The sequence below is a fragment of the Juglans microcarpa x Juglans regia genome, chromosome 4D (assembly GCF_004785595.1).
Source record: "Juglans microcarpa x Juglans regia isolate MS1-56 chromosome 4D, Jm3101_v1.0, whole genome shotgun sequence".
Taxonomy (NCBI): Eukaryota; Viridiplantae; Streptophyta; class Magnoliopsida; order Fagales; family Juglandaceae; genus Juglans; species Juglans microcarpa x Juglans regia.
The window spans coordinates 31,328,226-31,350,598 of NC_054600.1; the positions used below are offsets into that span (position 1 = coordinate 31,328,226).

Consider the following 22,373-nt stretch of genomic DNA (forward strand, 5'->3'; position numbering starts at 1 on the left):
TTTTAAGTTTGTAAGATATATTTGTGAACTAAACATTTATCTTCATGTTATGTTGTTCCAAGATAGGCTGACGTTGGTAGATTGACGCAATCAACTTTTGCCAGTGGGAGCAGCAAGAGATCAGACCAATATTGTTCTAAGATTGGGACGGTGGTTATGCTTGCTTAATGCTTCTCCAGAGAGAAAAGCAACTGATTAATGCAATTTGTGGACGCAGCAATAGCGAAGGCAGTGCTACTTTTAACAAAATGACGGAAACGGCCGACATGACGTTAACTGCAAGAAGCCACCGTGAGTGGTGCCAAAGAACACTTTCCGATTACTAGAACTATTATTTTCATGAAATAAATAAATTCTACTAACTCGAGGAGTAGATTCGTTTCGACATTGCAAGTCACTTCGGGTAAAATGCTCTTGCTACCAAAATGGTTTGTAATGAAAACCGAGCTGAGAAAATGCACTTTCGGAAGTTACAGGCGAAATACTTTTAAGGCACACGAGCCTCCACATATTATTTCTTAACCATAATCTTTTTCCTTTATCATTGCTTCCACTACCTCTCTTCCCAATATTTTTACCCAAATTGACGCTGAAAATCCAGGCTTTACACTTAAATACTGTGGAATTTTTTCCCTATTCGTACATGCAAACTTAGCATGGCTATCCAAGTTCACTCGGGCCAACCTTCTTTTTTTCTTTTTTTTTTTTTCGCTAAAAGCAAATAACAATAGTCCTGTGTGTCACAACGCAATCAATTAACCAGAGAACCCAGATATGTACTCACAGACCAAGTGGCACATTAACTAAGCCAAGGCTTGAGCAATTATAGAACGATGAGATAGCTGCCGGTCATAAAGCTCCCGGAATATATGGTATTTGGCATCATGGTACTTCTTCACCTTTGGGTCTTTAGATGGATGAATGACCTGCCGTAATTCAGACATGTAAAAATACAAATGCAACCAGAATAACGGATTCCAAAATCTTTTAAGTTTGAGAGAGCAAGATGCTAGGTGATATTCTTTCAGCAGCGGTGGCAATTCATCATTGATAATTCTTTCTTATGGTTGCGTTTATCTCAGTAGTTAGGCTCTTTTCTCTTACTCATAGCACTGCTAGTAACTAGAAATATGCAAGGATACAGGCAGTCTCCATAATATATGGTAAATTCACTCATGCACTTAAACAGTACTTGTGAGTCCACGCTTGCCCTTTATGATAAATAAGATTGATATATTCAAACCAACAGACCCAGGTCAATCACGGACAAATATCACCCTAGGATTCATATACAGCCAGACAAAACAAAGACATGCATACGTACATGCATATAGTTGGCGTGCATGCACGCACTGTAGGATTCATATATATACATAGCATGTTCGACGTTATATGTGCGCGCACACATATATACATATAACATCTAACATGCTATCATGTTGCTTTTGCAAGCTTGACATATAAAACTCCTCTAAATAAAGGCCAAAAACAATGAAGATTCCAGAAATGATTGAATAAAGAAATTAAAACAAGAGGAAAAGAACCATTGTGCATACCTGACCAGCTGCATTCAGGGCCCTCATGGCCTCATTCAGACCAGAATATTTCCTTGCAGCAACCGCACCGAGAATGGCAGCACCCAGAAGCACAGACTCGCTCTCTCGTGGAAGAATTATAGGGCAGCCTACAACAATCATGAACGAGTAGGATAAGGCTTAATATATATATATATATATATTTATATGTAAGAAGAATTTATTAATCCACATAATTAGGCAAAGCCAAGTGCACAGTAAGTGTACAAGAGAAAAACCTAATTACAAGCTAAGTGCTGTGAAAAACAGCATAAAAGTCATTACAGTTAGTCCCATTCATAAAATAGCCGAAGTCATCAATATGTATAGTTTATGCTTAAAAGAAGCTAAATAGAACATTCAAGACCTTCTTCATGACTTGTCTTCACTTTTATATTTAACAGAAAATTCTTTATCGGAAGGTCAGCCATAAAGCAGTGCAGTTGATATATTCATCATGCTATTCATATTTGTTTTTTTTTTTTTTATCAGTAAAAGATAGATATTATAAATAAGAATGAAATATGCATAGCCCTTGTACACAGGAACTATACAAAAGAGCTCCTAAATACATTCTAAAAGCGATCATGCTATTCATATTTGTAAAGTTCATGAGTTTTATTTGTAAGGGTACATGTCATATATGATATAGGGTTTTTCTTATGGTCTAAGTGTGCTTTCTTGTCTTTAAGTTATCAGCTTTATTAGGTAATTTACCAAGTCTATTTAATTTTATCTTTTGCTTTTTACATTTTGTTTCCAGCTTGTGGTATGCTTTCCTTTTCTCTTCATTCCCTTTAGTTCTCAGCAAACTATCCGTCTTGCTCCATACCACCATTCTCTGCTATAGGATCTCTGTTAACCATTCTACAGAATTATACAATGAAATCAACTCCCACAACCATCAAGTTCATTTCCCATCAACTTAGGATCATCCAATCGCCTTTCCTATGCAAAGCAAACCCTAACTAAGAGATTGTCTAGGCTAAAATTGCCGCCCGCTAAGCTTATGATTCAGTTTGAAGGACAATCAACAAACTGTAAGCTACAAAAATTATTTCCTAAAGAGAAGGATTAGCTATCCCAAATAATAAAGTGAAGAGAAAACGAATGAAAAGAAACCACAACATATTGATCATACATCCCCCCCCCCCCCCCCCCCAAAAGCTCGCGCACACAGACAAGCACAAAGGAAGAGAGAGAAACCAAGGATATCCGCATGTTCTTGAATGAATAAGGGGTTCTTTGCAAGGCCACCACATGCAAGAATTGTGTCGATCTGTGAAACAAAACAACAGAAGAAAGGTTAAACAAGTTTAGGAAGAACAAAAGTTTCAAAAAGCATCGACCCATTCAACAGAAATATCTGGAAAGGTCCATAAGATGCATATCTAATTCCAAATCTCTACAAAGGGTCCATATTCTTACATTGTGACCATGGGCATTGCAATGCTCAACAATATGGCGTGTGCCATATGCAATACCCTGTAGGGTAGCCAGGTATAGAAGAGCTAATTGCTTCTCACTAGAGTCAAGCGTTAAGCCACAGACCACTCCTTTTGATTTGGGGTCTGCAAGAGGAGACCTGAGACATAACACATTTAGCAGCTTAAATTTTGGAAGAAAAGTTTTGGCACTATGGGCTGAGAGATCAAGTTGGCTCTATAACCATTTACCTGTTCCCATGGAAGTCGGGGAGGACATGCATATCTTCAGTCAAAGAAGCAAGAAATGGACGCTTCAGATCAAGCATCGTTGTTTCCAATATCTTGTTCAGAAGTTCAAACACAGAAATATCTGGAAGATTATGAGGGAAACATAGATAAAGCTATGTTAGGCTTCTTATGCAAAGGCATTCATAAAAAAGTCCAGAAACCTAAATTGAGCGAACAATCTCACTTCTAGAAGCAGCACGATTAGCAAGGGATGGAGATGCAACATGGTTTTCAATTACATGATCCAATAATGCACCAGTAGCACTCTGACCACCTTCTGTGAGCCAATACTCAGGTACCATAGCTAAACATGTAGAAAAAACAGAAACAGATGATTATGCTACTACTCATAGATACCAAATTATCAGCTGCAAAACTACTACATTTTTTTTTTTTTTTTTTTATCCGTTATCAGCTGCAAAACTACTTATCTCCTACAAAGGACATCAATTTATAGAATCTTCTTTTCTTTTCTTTTTGTTTATTCTTCTTATTATTTTTTTAAAAAGCATCCCTCGCAATTTACTAATCAAGTATCTTTGTACGACGAGGAAAATCTTAAGTGTTCAATGCCACAAAAAATTGCACTGTTCACCTAATGTTGTCTTACATTAGGAGGGGATGAGGATAAGACATGCTAGGACAGGATTATAATAGGATGTGTTAGGATTTTCCAAGGTTCTTCAGCACGTCAACTTTCAAACATGATCCAATCCCTTCAGCCAAATACTGAACATGAAGTTCCAGAAACGTACCTGACCAGAATGGTCCCCAAACTCCTGGAATGAACAACTTGCTCCGTGACACAGCCATATGGCAAGTAGAAGTTCCACAGACTAATACCATCCGGTGGCATATAGCTTCCATATCACCCTCTGAAAACATAGGAAAATATCATTTTTTAATATGTATATACATTATGCTAAACTAAGCTACTATATCATGATATAAGATAATCTTTTGATAAGCCATAACCTTTGGCATCAGAAGCTAACTGCGGTACACTTTCCATTACCCCCACACCACCAGCATGAGCATCAATCAACGAAGTCCCAACAGGAATTCCTGCAACAAGACCCAGTTCCTGGAAATTCAAATGACTTAGGTAAGCAACAAACTGACCGGAAGATATGTGTCAATATTATCAAGTTAAAGCACCCTCCAAAAGCCACAGAAATTGGGATGTGTCGCATTTTAGTGCAACAGAATAAATATGTTTGTTTTGCTAGTGGACCTCAAGGGACGCCAGTTGAAATCAATGTGAAATCTTCAGTACAAAATTTCTTGCCTTCGCGGCAGCTGGAGTAAGACCAGAACCCAAAGGATGGCCAGGGTAAGCTACACTTCGTCCTGTTGACATTGTTCATTGCCATGTTACAGAAGCAGCAGGAATAGCACAGAGTATAATAAAGAATTAAAATTGGGACTATTTTTTTATTACAAAAAGTAGATTATAGACTTTACCTAATAACCTAGCAACAAATGATTATTAATTACTCAAAGTTTACCTGTATAAAAAATAAAGAACGAAGAGAGGAGATCTATTTCAGGAATACTACTACAAATAGGAACACAATTTTTTTTTGATAAGTACAAATAGGAACACAATTATTAGAGCACAGATATCCAGATCAACCACCAAAGGCTTTCTTTACTTTTTCATTACTTTTTTTTTATGAGTGAGAAAATAACTCTAGCAAACTGAATACATAATGCTCATGTCTTGGCAGTTCTTTCACTGGCACCGAGTGTCAGGAACAAAGTCCCAACAAGAAAAAACAGATTCAACTGTTCAAAGAAAGGTCGAAGGATTCTAACAATAGGATCAGCCCAGGAGTACCCAAATATTTATATCCATCTGTAAAACCATCAGCATACCTGTGCAAGAAAGGTAATTAGTTTTTCCCTTTGTCACACACACACTACGCCATTGTTCCACTCACAATGTCACTGTATGGTGGGAGTTTTGCGAAGATTAAACTAAACTAACCAAATATACAGTTCCCATAAAGTTATTACCATATAAGCATCTGTCGGCCATTCCCCAGTTATCATTTGACTTGAAGAAAGGGGGGGGGGGATTACAAAAAAATGCTAATCCGTTCAGATATTATTCATTTTCAATCATCAACACTTGACAGAATATCAACTGTGTAAAAATCATAGGATTTGAAATATGTTAGACATGGTGGTCATGAAGTCCCATCACCAAATAATAAACAACAAAGAAATTGTCCAACAAGCATACCTATCTTCGCATGATGCCCATCTACAAGATCACCTAATCCAATCTCCTCCCAGAAGTCATCATCCCATCCACAAGCTTCCATATCACGGGAATCTTTTTCATTGCCTTGATGCATGTGTGCATGCCCAAGATAAGTCCATTTGCACACTGTGGTGCATAAACTCCGAGTATCATCTCCTGTTGCCCTAGAAAATACAAAAAATCAGGGTAATCATCAAGCTGCAATCCAATTTGACTTGCACATAAGAAAAATACCAGGACGTTCAAGGAGATATACTCAAGGCTGGCATACTTCAAGTACCTGTATGACAACCAATCGCTCAAGTCCATCCACCTGAACACCATTGACCAAGATTCTTGCAAGTTTTCTTTCACCCATAGAAGCTGAAAATATTAGACCGTATCAGAAAATTGTCAAAAGAGAAACAATATTTGCTACCCAAATTTTTTTAAAAAAATAAAGATGTAGTTGATTGCCATGCTAGTTAGAATCTAACTGCCTCACCAACGTACATTTTATACAATTTTATTTTGACGAAGAAATGACATATGTGGATCTTTATGATGGTCATCTGCCTTTTTCAACAGTATCATTCATGACCCTGCATGCCCAGAATCACTGCTTTTAACTTATCAACAGACTCAAATTTCTAGATTTGCCATTTTGCTTTTCAACAGCCTGACAAGTTTCTGGATGCTCCACCAACTCTTTGCGTAGTGACTGTTGTATACGTCCTCTACAGTCTTAGGTTAGGTTTGGATAGTAAGTTGAGATGAGAGTTAAAAGTTGAATAAAATATTATTATTAGAATATTATTTTTTAATATTATTATTGTTTTGGGATTTGAAAATGTTGAATTATTTATTATATTTTATATGAGAATTTGTGAAAGTTGTAATGATAAGATGAGATGGGGGTTGAAAGTGTTTCTCAATCCAAAATGAGCCTTTGTTTCAGTTTTCACAGCAAAAACCCAAACTACTCCTGTGTTCAAGTACATCAAAATCACTCACATTCCTTGTTCTATGTTGCACATTGAGCAAGGACAATGATGCTGGTGGTTCAATTCTTATTCAAGTTCCTTAAATTAATGAAAAACTTACTGACATCAATTGTGCAAGGTGTTTCATGCTACAAAACTATATTTTGTTATTTTACTTTTCAAGTAGCACGACACTGATCAAGTCAAGAATAAAGGTTCTTTGAAAGATCTTCAGTATTAAGACCCAACTACAAGGAAATCAAAAGAAAAATGTACAAACCATATTTCTTGTGTTTCCATGAAATGTTCCGAACTTGATCAACCACCACTTAATTTTTAAAAATAAAAAATAAAAAATTCCATGCAATCTATGTCGTCTAACTTTGGGAAATATGATAAGTGGCTGCAAATCAACTTTAAAAGGCCCATTTAGAGATAAAAGTTCACCCTATAAACACAAAGCAGACCAATTGCTCTTAGAATCCAACACGATGATAACGACAACAACTACCATGCATCTGGAATCTTGCTAATGTAAAACACATAACACACGGTTGTATAGTGCAAAAGCCATGATATTAGATTATACAGGTCATAGAAGTACCTTTGGAGCCTGCATCTCCGGGGAAAGGGATCCACCACAGTACTGTAACACCGGTGAATTGCGGGAATTGATCCTTTCAGCCTGTTCTACAGCTCTATGGTCCATCCATACTATGACATTTCTTCTTGAATCACCACTCCAAGAAACTGTGACAGGAGAGCCATCGGCATCCACCGCAACTGAAAGATGTAATAAGAAACTTATGACAGAGTTTTCTTCTTCAAAATAATATGCCAAAGCAAGCTACCTGCAATTACATACCAAGAGAGCAAGTGGCTGCAAATCCCAAACCCTTCACTTCGCCAGCCACAACATCAGCAAGGGAGCATGCTGATTTCACAGCCGCACAAATGGCATGCCATATATCAGTAGAAGATTGCTGGTTTGGAAAATAAATTTTGTCAAAGATCAATATCCCACGTTTAATACACATCTATTGCTTTGCTCGACAATTATATTGACCTTCGAATGACCTCCTGCGTTAGAGGTGACTAGGTGCATATAGCTATATCATACATACGGCAGCTTTAATTCAGAACCGTGCCCAAAAACGGAACAGAATCTCTCCATTTCACTTGAAATGGATAGTAGGATCTTTAACTAATATCGGTGTTAATGAATTTCAATGGCTCGCTACCATTACCTCAACGCAGTTTCCGTCTTTCCAAATCTGTATCGGGCTACTAGAAGAACCCAGAAGCTTCCCGTCCTCATCAAACAGACCTGCATGAAGTAGCCGAAGGCAACAAAGAATTCGTACCGTTCAAGAAGTTTAGTGACTACAATTAACATTCTTCACAAAGATGCATCAACCTCGGAAATACGAGGAGTACCAGTCCTATTAACATAGGGATCATCTCACCAAAACATAAAAATCAATCAATACAGAGAAAGTCGTTACATATTTATTATATATGTAAACAGGAGAGAGAATACCTGCGCGGGCGCTGCCGGTGCCGACATCGATGCCGAGAAAGATGGTGCGGGAAGGGGCGGAATCGGGTGTGGCGGTGGAGGTGACCATTTCGAGGAAGGAGGACCGAGAGTGTAGAAGTGGGGTTGTTTCGGACCACGCTCTTCTTTTACCAGACATTTGTTTGCTTTGCTTATTCTCCCTTTTATCCACTTTGTCTCTCTTTAATCTTTTATCTTTCGTTGATTTGTTTGGATGATTCGAGGATTATGCGTCTAATCATCGCCTCTTTTTGATCTTCTTCGATGTATAAAGATTTGTAAAATTCCTTCTGGAGATTGTCCGTAACTTTCATAACGGACTGAAGATTTGGATCTCGACGTCTCGTGGTAAGCGAGGACTCCTCGATTATGATCCGAGGAGGCTCTTTCATCCGGGTTGCGGCCGGGGATTCGGGCATACCCCATTATGATCCGGATCGAAATTCGGATGAAATTTGGGTTCCGGACTTTACGCAATTTTTTTATTAAATTTTTTTCAAGAAGTCAGGTTGAAAACCATAATACTAATATATTGAACATTATCTATAATAATAAAAATATATTAAAAATGAAAAATGAGATTTTATGTCAAAAATAAATAAATCTAAAAATAACTAGTTACCTTTTTAACTAAATGTATGTAAAAAAAATTAAATATTCATCATGTAATATGCATACAACACACAATGCAATCCACAAAATATTATATTATTTTGTATTATATATATTACATTACAAAATATAAAATTACAAGATTTGAGTTACATATCAATAACATAGTCTTCTATCAGTGATTTAATCACACCAAATAACAATTTCAAGTCTATTCTCTGTGGTCACCCAAATTAAAGACAACCGTCACATTAAATTCCTAGTACATTCTCGACAGCCACCCAAACTAAAGAGAATGAATGTATTTCAGTAGAGAAAAACACAAACCATTAAAAGGGATACCAAATTTACCATGCATACATTCCAAGGAAAGGTTTCTAAAGAATAAATAAGTATCCACAGAGTTTATAAAAACCATTAATTCATTGCACTTCCAAATACATTTTCTATAACTACAATCTTACGAACAAGATATTACAATAAAGACTTCAATTGGGAAATATTAAGAATAGCCATAGCAATGACTGATACGTGAGTGTGATGTGTGCAAATATCTGATATATATCCAAATCCATCACAATACTAGGCCCTTCTTCCAATTTCCATGAATAAAGCCAACTCATTAAAACTAACTTTTCACAAAACCAAATGAACACGAAATGTTTAATTTTTTTGCGTACTAAATTCCTAAACTATCAATGAGTGTAATGTTAAGTGAAAAGTTAGCCAGTAAGGAAAGGTCCTCCCGGATCTTCTACTGTAAATACTTAGATTCTTTAGTTTTATTAATGTATGCTAAATTTGTAGAGTTTTGCTATATATAATTATTTTTGTATATTTTTTGTGCTCTCTACTTGATGTGATTGGCCAAAACAATTATTATTAAAAAAATGACGCAACTAATCACATCAGCAGGATATACAAGAAGTATGCAAAAATGATCGTATATAGAATTGAGAAAAACTTCTATACCCTCTACGTTTGACCGCCCAACTTGACCGTTGATCAATTTTTTTTTACTTAGTGATTAAGGAAGTAATTTTAAGTGTATTGGTGTATTTTTTATTTTTTAAAAATATTTATTTATATTTAAAAAATGTAAAAAAAGGAAAAAAAAAACACGCAGAGTAGGTTTACCTTATGAGTTTTGCTACACAACCTCCACCACACTCCACACTCTACATTTTTTTAAAATTTTAAAATTTTTAATATTTTTTTTGAGTTTATTCTTTTTAAATTATTTCAAATTTTATAGTCATTATTCATATAATAAATATTTCATAAAAGAAAAAAATAATAATAATTAAAAAAAATGTGGAGTGTGGAGTGTGAAGAGATTGTGAAGATTTATTCTTACCCTATAGAATTCTTGAAATTTGTGTTTAAAAGACAAATTTAAATGGATTGTGGGATTTTTGTCTCTCTTTCTTTAGTTCATTTTCAATAAACTCTATTTTAAACTTTTATAATGATAATTATTTCACATGATAAATAGGCAATTTATTTCTTAAGGGAAGACGTGTCTTACCAAGACCTACTGTATTTTACCATTTAGTATAAAATTTTGAAAAATGTTTTGACTACAAAAAATTTTACAGAACTAATTTGTTTGTAAAATATATTTAATGTACTACGTTAAACTATGTCAGTTTGTGAGTTTACTTTTACGAAATATCTTTATGGTCTTAGCACTTCTCTTAAATTTTTTAACAAAAATATCACTTCATACAAATATACTCTTTCTGAAATTTTTAATCCAAATTCAAATGTTAAAAGAAAACAAAATATCTGAATAGTAAAATAGTAATAAATGCGATATAAATATCTCATTATTCATAGAAAAATTAGAAAGCATCTTGATTATAATTTGTTTTTTTATCCGTCAGCAATATATTATTGACCATACAAATAAAAAATAGTTCAAATACATTAAATATATATATCTACTATATATATAAGTGAGGATAGGAGATTAACAATATTTTTGTCTAATAATTTTTCTTTCTATTTTACCCCTGGGCTTCTTTCTCCCGCGTGTGAGCCCCTCCTCCCCTGTCCCCTGTTAGTTTCTTCATCCCCTCCAGTGCGCCGCTGCACGCCGGCGTGGCCAACACCACCCTGCCCACTCTCCCGCACGCCAGCGTCCCTCCCCTTCCAATCTCAATCAGTCTCATGCCGCCGTTAACCGTCACAAAAGAATCCAAGTCGCTGCCCTTTTTTGTTCCAACGCTACTATTGCGCTGTCATTGGCCACCATCGACTCTAGTCTGGTTGGTATGCCGAACTTTGAGTCCGAGAAGTATGGAGTTGGTTGGATGTAAGGATGTGTTGTTTATTTAATTGAATTATGTTTGCGTACATTTATGTTGTGTTTAGCATCATGACATTTATTGCATCATTTCACGTATGCTCATGTGTCATGAATGAAAACTAGATTTTCATGTGAGAGATGATTTTTGGGTATGTTTGAAATGAATAAGGGAAAAGAAAAGGAATTATATGGATGGTGGTAGAGTCTCGTTAAGTCCCGCATGTGATTCCCACCTATAATATTAGTGGTAGGAATGGTGGTAAGCCCGCCTGCAATTCCCGCCTACAACGATTGATAAATGAATATGTTATGTCATTTTCTGGAAAAATGACAAATTGTGGTTCAATGTATACGAGCACCATTTTTATGGAAAAATGGTTGTTTTATGCTTGAGTCGTTTTCTGAAAAAATGGCGAATGGTATTTAATGGCATGTTTTGGGTCAAATAATTTAATGAATATTAAATAATATTCTTAAAATAATAAAATCATTTAAATAATTTAATTTCTTAAAACTATATTATTTTCGAAACTCTAAAATATAAAAAAATTTATTTGAAAATCAGTCTTTGTTCAATAACACTACAAATACCTCATTTAAAATGATTCTAGTGAAATATTTAGAAGATTTTAGAATACTTGACTCGATTTAAAAATCATCAGCTAGATTTAAAATAAATATATTAGATTTAAAATGATTTTTTTTTAAATAAATGTTATTTATCATCTCCATATCACACATCAATATGTGATTTCTTATTTTTGTCTTGATGTATAAACACACACATTTAAACATCAATATATATATATATGTTTAAATTGAATAGTAAAAATGAGATATTACATATTATTGTATAGTATAAGAGATGATGTGCTGAGTTTTTTTTTCTATAATTCAGTATATCTACTTTTTAAAATAATTGTTTTGTTTAAAAAATAAATAATTATGCAAAATTAAACTATACACACGTGCAGGGCACGATGTCCTTTTATATATATATATATATACGAGAGAAATGCCTACGAGTGACGTTCTAGTGAGTGCCTGCAATATCTTTAAAATTTTTCTCATTTGTTAACCGCTCACAACTTTTAAGTTGCGATTTGAATAGTAAGTTGAGATGATAAATAAAAATTAAATAAAATATTATTATTATTATTATTATTATTATTATTTTAATAAATTGAATTGTTTATTATATTTTATATGAGAATCTGAGAATGTATTAATTATGAGATAAAATGAGATGAGATGAAATATTTTTCGAATCTAAACGGAGCCCATACAAAATATAATAAACAATTCAATTTGTTCAAATCTCAAAAAAATAATAATATTAAAAAATAATATTCTAACAATATTTTTTTTAATTTGTATCTTTCATCTAAATCATTTTATCTTATCTCTGAATCTAAACTAACACTAAAACTCTTGTGATTCCCTTCTATTACTACAATTTTTATAAATATGTATTTTATTATTTCGTTGATTGCAAAATCAAACTTGTTTGGGATAGAGATAAAATCAGCACCATAATTTATGTTTATACAAATCAAGATTATAGGTTTTAACTTTCGCACTATTCATATATAAAGATAAAATAAAATAAAAACTTATAATTAAGTATCTCCGTCAATTTTCTATTAAAAATTAACAAGAGAGTGACACGTGGCCAAGTACGGAACCAGAGCATCGACCAGGAGAGGCCAAAGTATAGAGGTGAAAATATATTAAAATCATGATATCTTAATATATAACAAAATAATATTTATAAAATATTGAAATAAAAGAATATTTATAAAATACTTATAGAATTTTTTATAAAATATTTATAACGAAAGAATATTGAATGATGATAAAGATAATTTTTTATAAAAAAAAAATAAAACCTTCTTAACACCTTCGTAAAAGTATCCTCAAAAAATGAGGAAGGAAAAAAGAAAAAATAAGAGAGAATTAAAATATTTTAGATTCTATTTAAATAATAAAAATGTTTCATCTTATTTTATATTATATTATTATTATTATTTTAAATTTTTATATAAAATATAATAAATAATTTAATTTTTTAAATATTAAAATAATAATATTATTAAAAAATAATATCCAAAACATCTTCTAACTCAGGTAGATACAAATCTCACCTAAATCGTGTAGCTGGCAGTGTCATGCATACATCACTCTTTTCATCCGGTCCCCAACACACACAGTACGTAGCCAACCTAAACTCCTATTATTTAATTTTTCCAGTACCACTCGTTTAAACCCCAAAAACCCAAAGCCCGCCACTCTCCCACCAACATGCCCCACCTCTCCCACCTTTTCCTCTGCCGCCGCTACCGCCTCAAGAACTTCTCCACCACCACCACCAACAGACCCGTGACTCGCACACCTCTCTACCTCCCTCTTTCTCACCCCACATTCCTTATCTGGGCCGCCAACACTTCCCTCGGTAAAACACTTGTCTCTGCCGGCCTTGCCGCCTCCTTTCTCCTCTCCGAATCCTCTTCCGATCCTCGAAAATTCCTCTACCTCAAGCCTATCCAGACCGGCTTCCCTTCCGACTCAGACTCTTCCTTCGTCTTCCGTAAGCTCTCCCACCTCTCTCTCCGCCGCCAGCCCATTCCCCCCTCTTCTCCTCCAACCACGTCCTCAGAGCCTCCCTCCCCGCCGCTAATTCTGTTTTGGGCTACGGGTGCGGTACGAGTTGCGAGCGTGGGATGGGTAATCTGGGGTGGTACGAGGAGAGGAGGGTCGAGGGGGAGGGGGGAAGCGGTGCGGTTTCTGAGTTGGTTTGCAAGACTTTGTACGCTTGGAGAGAGGCCGTATCGCCGCACTTGGCAGCTGAGAGGGAGAGCGGGGTGGTGGAGGACGCTGTGGTAATGGATACGCTGCACAAGTGCTTGAGAGTTGAGTTGGAAGGTGGTGGAGATGCGAGGAAGGAAATGGATGTTTTCTGCGTGGTTGAGAGTGCTGGCGGGGTTGCGAGTCCGGGGCCTTCCGGGTCGCTTCAATGTGACTTGTATAGGTGCGCGATCATTTTTTCTTTTTCGTTTTCTATTCTTTTTTGGCCCAAAATTGAAGACGAGTGTTCAAATGGCTGAGTTTTGGTGTTTCCTTTGTTGAATGGCGAACACCTAGTTTCCCTTTTCTTTTCCAAATTAGTTGAATATAATAAAGTCACTATCTCATGCAAGTTTTCATATGGGATTGTTTTGACTTCTGCCCTGCTCAAGTTATTTTTGGATTAAGATTTTTTGGCAACGGCGCTATTTGTTATTACCTATCAAAAAAAAAAAAAAAAATTTGGATTAAGATTTTGAATCTGACATCGGATGTCTTTCTGATGAATTGACTGACTGCTCAAGACTACTGGTTGTGTATTGAAACAGTGATCATATCAAGTGACGAAGGCAGGGAAATGCTAAACGAATTTTCATAAAGAGAAAAAACCTTAATGAAAAAGTGGTACTTTATAACAGGTGTCGCTTTGGTTGACGATATTAATAATTTATCCTTTTAGTGCCGTACACTAGACCGACTCGTGTTTTCTCTACAGAAAAAAAAAAGTGGTTTGCACTTGCCTTATCGAATCTGAATTTCTGCTGTTCAATGCTTCGTCGATTCACGCTTGCTAAAATGGTCGGCCACTATAGGCATATGAGATTTTCTTGGTCCGATATAGGTAGAGCAGGCGTCCTACTGTCATTTATAATACAATCTGGACAGAAGCTGGCTTGTATTTCTGGAATGCAGTGACCAAGCTCACAAATATAAGTGAGGGAGATCGAAAAATGGGTGACATACACGTTAAATGGGTTACTCAACAATGACCAATAACCAATGTGTCTAACATGGGCTGCTATAGGCAGAAAATTATTTCTCTGTTTTTAAAGCTTAAACATCTAGTTGTTCACCTATAAAAAAAATCTCTCTGTGATCCTTAAGCTCAGATCTTACACTTATTGACAGGCCTTTGCGTTTACCTGCTATTCTTGTTGGAGATGGGCGGTTAGGTGGTATTTCTGGAACCATTTCAGCCTATGAGAGTTTGAAACTTCGAGGTTATGATATTGCTGCTGTTGTTTTCGAAGATCATGGCCTTGTAAATGAGGTGCCATTGTTGTCTTATCTACGAAATAGGTAAAATTGCTCTTACTAACTTTTTTCCCTTTTTGTTCACTATATGAATTTTTACAGACTTATATGCGAACTATAACATGTTCATCACTATCTTGTTAACATTCTTTCATCATCCAATATTTGTAATTTTTCATGTGTACTACGGGGGATTTACACCTATTATCCTTTGTTTTTATTAAGGGTGCCTGTACTTGTCCTGCCACCTGTTCCTGAAGATCTGTCAAATGACCTGATGGAATGGTTTGAAGAGTCTCGTGGTGTATTTGATTCTCTGAAGGAAAAAATGTTATCAACTTATTCAGAGAGAATTAAGAGATTGCATGACATGCCCAAGAAGGCGGGGGAGATTTTCTGGTGGCCATTCACTCAGCACAAACTTGTACCTGAAGGAGCTGTTACCGTGATTGATTCACGATATGGTGAGAACTTTGCGGTTTTCAAGGTTTGTGTCATAGCAATGGTCAATCGGTTGATATTCTCCTTTTTCCTTTCATTCTTCTTCTTATTTTTTGCCATTTACTTTCCTCATTTTTTGAAATTGTTTTGTCTCTAACCCTTTTTTTGTCTCTCTTAATCATCTTATGCTGTGACTGACGACTACTGTAATAGGAAAAACTAACTTTGTTATGTTTCCATTGTAGGCTCATAATAATGAATTCATAACACAACAGTTTGACGCATGTGCTAGTTGGTGGACTCAAGGACCTGATGCTACTTTACAGGTCGTTCTCGTGAATAGCTTCTAAGATCTTTTTGTTCATTGAATTGTGTACCCAAAGCATTGGAAGTTTTCTTCTGTCCAAACCATCCAGTTGCTGTGCTGACATGATTTCCCCATCATTTTATTAATTAGATGTTTGCCCAAAGCACAGAGCTATTCCAATTCATAATCTTCAGTGGCTGTATCTCTGAAGTTTTTAATGTTGTTTTTTTGTCTAGGTGATTTCAGACTGAGCTTGCTAGAGATATGGGTTATGCTGCTGCAAGATTTGGCCATGTGATGTTTCCTGAGAATGTTTATGAGCCAGCCTTAGAATGTGCAGAGCTTTTGCTTGAAGGAGTCGGGAAAGGTTTGTCCCCTTTTCTTTCTTTTCCCATCCATTTTTAGGAAAAAATATCTTCTTTTTTAAAAATAATTTGAAATTATTAGCACACATATTTTTGAAATATCTTGATACTTGAGGCTGTCTCAAGTTATCAGTTGAATCTGTATTTTTGTAGATGACTCTCATCAAGTATGTTTGAGTAAATGTTTGTCTTTGAGTATACTGTCATCCTTAGTTTTAAGGTCAGTCAAAGACAATGCTGTTGGTGGAGAGGATCCAAGGATATATTAAGAGCAGCTTGTTTTTCTCATTTATTTTCTTGGAATTTCTTGTGTTATTCTTTGTTTCCTATGTAGTTGATGTATAGTGATGATGCTACTGTTGCTTTGCATTCAGGTTGGGCTTCCCGAGCATATTTTTCAGATAATGGATCTACGGCAATTGAAATCGCTCTCAAGATGGCATTTCGTAAATTTTCCTTCGATCATGGACTTCTTTCAGATTTTCACAAGGATAACATGGCTGGAAGAGGTGTTGAGCTTATGGTGGGCCTTGCTAATCTTTTTCCCCTTGATTACTGCTAGTTTTCATGTTCTGTGATAAAGCAGTTCTTAGATAGTTATATTCTGTGATAAAAGGAGTACTGCAGTTTTTAGTTATTTTGTATGCATTCAGATTTTTCCCTTAAATTAGAAAAGATAAGCTGTTAACTAAGGTGGGTTAATTTTTTTTCACAGGTTTTAGCTCTTAGAGGATCTTATCATGGTGATACTTTGGGGGCTATGGAAGCACAAGCACCATCTTCTTATACAGGCTTCCTCCAGCAACCATGGTATAGTCACTTTGTGACAAAAGCATGTATTGAAAAATACCAAATCTATTTCTTCTATGTTTTACATTTTGGAGATGTTTTAGTCAATAAATGGTATTAGGCCTCTACTTTTCTATGATTCCGTAAATGTATTTCCAGGCTTTAGATGATATCAGTCAACACTTGAATAACTCATGCATTTGTTGTACAAAAGCAGAATTAAGACATTGAAACAATTCGGTCATCATATAGTTTTTGCAAATATTTTGAGAGGACAGTTTCCTCATTCTTGTCCAGAAAAATCAATTATCAATGGAAAACAATTTTTTTTTTTTTTTTTTGATAAGTAAGAGATAAATATTATCAATGGAAAACAATTAATCATCAATCTTGTTCATGAATTTTATAGGTACACTGGAAGAGGCCTTTTTCTGGATCCTCCCACAGTCTATATGTGCAACAGTATATGGAATCTTGCCTTACCTGAAGGATTTCATTTCAAGACTTCGAAACTTGAAAATATAGGTAAACACATATGCTGTTATTGTTTATTGTCATTTCAGTGCCATCTCTCATGTCCATGTGACATTTTTTACAGCCTTCAATTCGCGTGATGATATTTTTCATAAGAGAAGGGATGGGTCAGATCTTGCTGAAATTTATTCATCTTATATATCAAAACAATTATCACAATATTCAGGATCAGGAAGGTTTAACCATATAGGAGCACTGATTTTGGAACCAGGTAAGATAAGTCATATTGTTAGTTTGTTGTCTGTTATCTCTGGTAAATTGTCATTTTAGTTGAACCTTCTGAAACTGAAATAAACTTTTTCATCAGCTTCATTCTATTCTTGATGCTTTGTAACTTGAAAAGGATATGATGAGTCCCATTCTGATTCTGACTTTGATGTCATCTACTGCATTAAAATTTAAAACTAATTGTGTCAGATATGCTGCACCAGCTTGAATCTTACACATATAATCATACACATTACAAAATAAACTAGTTCTCGTTTTGTTCTGAAAACTTTATCGTTATTCATTGAGAAAATTCTTTCTCGCACAATTTTATGTGCATTTTCTGAGACCACTGCCCAAAATTTTCAATTCACTGGCTCATATGATTTTTCATATTTTATTGTAAATGGGGTTGTTTTATATATGAATTACTGCGTTCTGTGACTCTCAGCATTAATAATTCTATAGAAGCAGATCTTTTGCTAATATTGGTATCAGTGGATGCGCACCTGCACACTGGACTGTGCATGGATGTGATTTTTTTGGTATTTGTATTAACCCCTAGGGGTCGGCTCAAGTGGTAAAGGTCTTGGTCTTAGTGGTATGTTCCCTCTAGGTCTAAGGTTTGAATCCTCTTGAACAATTTCTAGGGCCATTGGACTGGAGAAACTTCTCCTTGAATTACCCGAGGTGCACTTACGGGAAACTCTGTCTAGGGTCTGTGCACTCCTAGGATTAGTTGGGACCTTGTTCTTGGACACCCGGTGCCAATAAAAAAAATGTTTGGTATTTGTATCTGTGACATGGAAGAGATCATGTAATGTTATATGCTTTATTTTCTATTGGCATACCTGCTTTTGCCAGGAAGCTACACATTTTTTTTTCATTCGATGTTCTGAATGTCATGCAGTTATACAAGGTGCTGGAGGAATGCATATGGTTGATCCACTTTTCCAGCGGGTACTTGCTAATGAGTGCCGGCATAAAAGAATTCCAGTTATCTTTGATGAGGTCTTTACGGGTTTCTGGCGTCTGGGAAAGGAGGTTGGTTACCCTTTAGAGACATTGCATTACCTTTTTCCTTGTTCTGTTTCTGTCTAGATCACTTAATTGACTGGATTTCTTTTTCCTTGCAGACTGCAGCAGAACTACTTTGTTGTGCCCCAGATATAGCCTGCTTTGGGAAGCTGATGACTGGTGGGGTTATACCCTTGGCTACCACACTGGCAACAAATGCTGTATTTACCTCATTCCTTGCAGACTCAAAGGTAACTTATTGCACTGGGTTGCCCTGATTTCTTTTGTTTTTTTTTTTTTTCAAAAAATAAAAAAATGTATAGATAATAATGCTATCATAGAAGGATAAAGTGTTTTAAGCAGTGAATGACCATTTTATTTGTTTTGACTGCTTTTACCCAGCCCTTTAAAGCTTTCTGTTGTTATGTACGAGGAAACAAAGATTTTGTGGTCTTTGTATTCTTAAAATCTGAAATACCACCCGTATCCGAGAATCTGTGCTCTCCCTATTGTGTACACTCTTGTTCTTTGGAGCTCCTGATTCTATTTAAGGCTTTATAAAGTTCTTTAATCCTCTTCGTTCTGGTTATAGCTAATGGCCCTTTTACATGGACACTCGTATTCTGGACATGCTATGGGGTGTACGGCAGCTGCTAAATCCATAAAATGGTTCAAAGATCCGCAGACAAACCTTAATGTCAATTCTGGGGGAAGGTCACTTAGAGAGGTATGCTGATTTTTATTTGCTTGTTTTCTGAATTTGTATATTACAAATCTTCCGTGAGCTTATATATGTATACGATTATGCATCGTGTCACTCCAACCTTATATAGTTTATACAATAAATGCAATAGATTTTTGCCATTGGTATACAATCACTCCAACCTTACTGAAAAAATAAATATAATAGATTTTTGCCATTGGTCTTTGTACAAAATAGTATTTCGTTCATGCCAGAACCACGAGGTGCAAGGTAAGGTTATGGTTAGTCCAGTATAGTTGTTTGATAATACATCATAAATTCATATTTATATATTAATACAAGAGGAATCCAATTAAGATATTAACTGTCTAATCATAGTCACTTGTTCTGTGTTCTTGCCATAAGTAAAAGTTAAATTTGTAAATCAACGAATCTTCATAAAGATAGTGTAATCTTTTCCCATCCCATCTCTCATTAGATCACTATAGATTGTACCGCCTCATGTTTTAAACTTATATGAATCTACCTTAATTCAAAAGTTTCAACTACCAAAGTTGAAATATATCCAGCTTCAATTACCACCTGTAGAGATGCCTATAATTTTCTTTTGAGCTAGAGAAGCCCTCCATTAGTTCTCAAGCCCCTAAATTCTGAAGGGTCTGCTGTTTCTTTCAAGCTCCATTTTGTCAATGTTATTTGTAATTTCAATTTTGAAGTCTTATGGATGTACTCATCAATGTTATTTGCTCCCTCGCCCTTCCCGCTCCACCCAAGGAAACAAAGCATCACACATCTTATCAGAGTATACCCTAGGTCTGACTGATAGCTATCAAATTCATTGATGTTCGCCTTATTGACTGTGCTATGATTTTTTTATTTATGGGATCCATAAAATTATCATTTGTCTTTGTAGTTATGGGACGAAGAATTGGTGGGACAGATCTCTTCACATCCTGCAGTTCAAAGAGTTGTTGCCTTGGGAACTCTCTTCGCCCTGGAACTCCGAGCAGAAGGCAGTAATGCTGGGTATGGTCTGATTAGCTTCTCCTTGGGATTATTTTTTAGCATTATCTTCTAGTAACTATCATGGTAGCACAGCTTGCAGACCACAAAAATTTCCCCATCAAATTAGCTAGAAGGTTTGTAATGCACATATTGTCCACAAACTTACTTGAAGCATCTTGTACTTGTGCAACTTCTTTATCTTGTAACTGTATAATAAGCAGTGCATGGTGGCCCCATATGGTTCACCATAGCTCTGAAATCATCAGTAGGATGTTCCAGATTAGGCAAGTAACCAAACGAGAGGATCGAATAGAATGCAATTTTTTGATGTGATTTCCATTGAAAAGCAGGAAAGCTAAACTAACTAATGAAGGGTCTGGGATTTGCCTCACCCCTAGTACACCAATCTAGCAATTATGGTTATTTAAAAATTATAGTTATTGATCTGATGATTTTAGGATTTACAAGCAAGAGTAGGCAGTATCTTGTGTAGTGCATGATTCCAGTTCCAACTCATTTGAAACACGTGGTAAAAGAAAGAAAGAAAGAATGAAATAACTGATGAGGAGACATGCTATACTTGATCTCACTGAGTGCCAACTGGCCAAGAAAAGGATTGCCAAAGGGCATCATAAGTGCTTGTGTTCCAATTCACAGTCCCCAAACCTGTAAATTGATCTGTATTCCCTCGTTCAAGAAGTTATGCTCTAATCAGGTGTTGTTTTACAGGTACGCATCGCTATATGCGAGCTCTCTTGTTCAGAAACTCCGTGAAGATGGTGTTTACACGAGGCCCTTGGGTAATGTCATATATCTCATGTGTGGGCCCTGCACATCTCCTGAGATCTGCAGCCATTTACTCGTCAAACTTTACAAAGGACTTGAGCAGTTTTACCAAATCAAGGCGTATTAAAAATTCCGAGACTTATGGGAGTTGAGTCATTCTTAGCTATTCTAAATTCTTCTCTTGCCGTGGAGTTTGGGTGTTTGTTATATGTAAAGGCTTCACAATCAATAAATACCTATTTGTAAGGAACTATAATCATTGACATTGTCGAAATTCTTCATCTGTGCTTTTGTGGTATTTGAAACGTTGCTTCTTGATAAAGATTAATTTGAAACAATTGAAGGCCTTGCTCTCTGAGCAACTGGCTTCATTAGTTCTCGAGTCTTATTTGCATCTTGATATGAAGGGCATGGCATTATGTGTTGACATGGTAGAATTTGATGTGTGAGATAAGTTTAAAATTAATTATTTTTTATATAAATATTTTAGCAAGAAAAATTCTTCTAATCAGTCATTATTCATCATCTCAAATTCCACACCTTATGAAAAATACTCGCATACCTTATAAAAAATATTCCTATAATTTAAAAAAAAGTTATAGGTGTGAGAGTGAATAGTAACTAATTTATAATAAATTCTTTTTAGCAATACTTAGGTAACGCTCTTAATTTTGGTGGTTTTGAATGAATTACCCTCTCTCACCAATTGTAAATAAACAAAGATGCTTGACCCTAGTCACAGAATGTGAGGATCAAGGTAATTAAGGCTCCCCTACTCCTATTACTTTCTGGTCAAATCACATTTGATGGCTGGCTCCATTTAATTTTCAAGTAAGAATATATATACAATATATTATACAATAATATTATAAAATGAATATATTTTTATAAAATGATGTTACTTTTATAAGATATTTTATAAAAATATCCTTTATTTAAAACATAATTGTATAAAATAATGTGGGTAAATCATTTCTCTTGATTTCCTTTCCTTTTCATGCAGCCAGGGGGTCAAATTTTGCTTGAATATGGCGACAGAGTAAAATGTTTGGTATGGCGCCTAACGTTGCACCTTTTCTGTGGGAAAACACTGAAAACGTGGAAGCAGCCTCTGAGACAC

General features: G+C 35.4%; 2 protein-coding genes across 4 annotated transcripts; one reads left to right on the plus strand and one right to left on the minus strand.

Moving 5' to 3' along the window:
* Nucleotides 1-8,431, minus strand: LOC121261006 (FGGY carbohydrate kinase domain-containing protein). Of its 3 annotated transcripts, none has more exons than XM_041163137.1 (16): nt 8,061-8,403; nt 7,768-7,847; nt 7,386-7,503; nt 7,125-7,303; nt 5,839-5,921; nt 5,538-5,722; nt 4,578-4,639; nt 4,265-4,373; nt 4,045-4,164; nt 3,474-3,593; nt 3,251-3,371; nt 3,003-3,159; nt 2,781-2,853; nt 1,557-1,684; nt 785-926; nt 1-173 (listed from the first exon to the last, which is right to left on the minus strand). In XM_041163137.1, exons 1-15 carry the CDS (start codon nt 8,215-8,217, stop codon nt 804-806), a joined length of 1,815 nt encoding a protein of 604 aa, XP_041019071.1. In that variant the 5' UTR covers nt 8,218-8,403; the 3' UTR covers nt 1-173; nt 785-803. The 3 variants fall into 3 exon arrangements, with proteins under 3 accessions (XP_041019071.1, XP_041019072.1, XP_041019073.1); XM_041163138.1 differs by having other exon boundaries at nt 1-276; XM_041163139.1 differs by lacking the exon at nt 1-173 and having other exon boundaries at nt 486-926; nt 8,061-8,431.
* Nucleotides 8,432-13,235: 4,804 nt separating this feature from the next.
* LOC121261008 (bifunctional dethiobiotin synthetase/7,8-diamino-pelargonic acid aminotransferase, mitochondrial) lies at nt 13,236-21,536 on the plus strand. Its single transcript, XM_041163141.1, is given in 15 exon segments — nt 13,236-13,620; nt 13,623-14,029; nt 14,974-15,144; nt 15,325-15,586; nt 15,786-15,866; nt 16,094-16,214; nt 16,587-16,735; nt 16,928-17,022; nt 17,411-17,526; nt 17,600-17,746; nt 18,653-18,786; nt 18,879-19,010; nt 19,352-19,486; nt 20,376-20,488; nt 21,197-21,536. Coding segments are annotated over 15 exon segments (2,565 nt in total). The 5' UTR covers nt 13,236-13,302; the 3' UTR covers nt 21,381-21,536.
* Nucleotides 21,537-22,373: the final 837 nt, after the last annotated feature.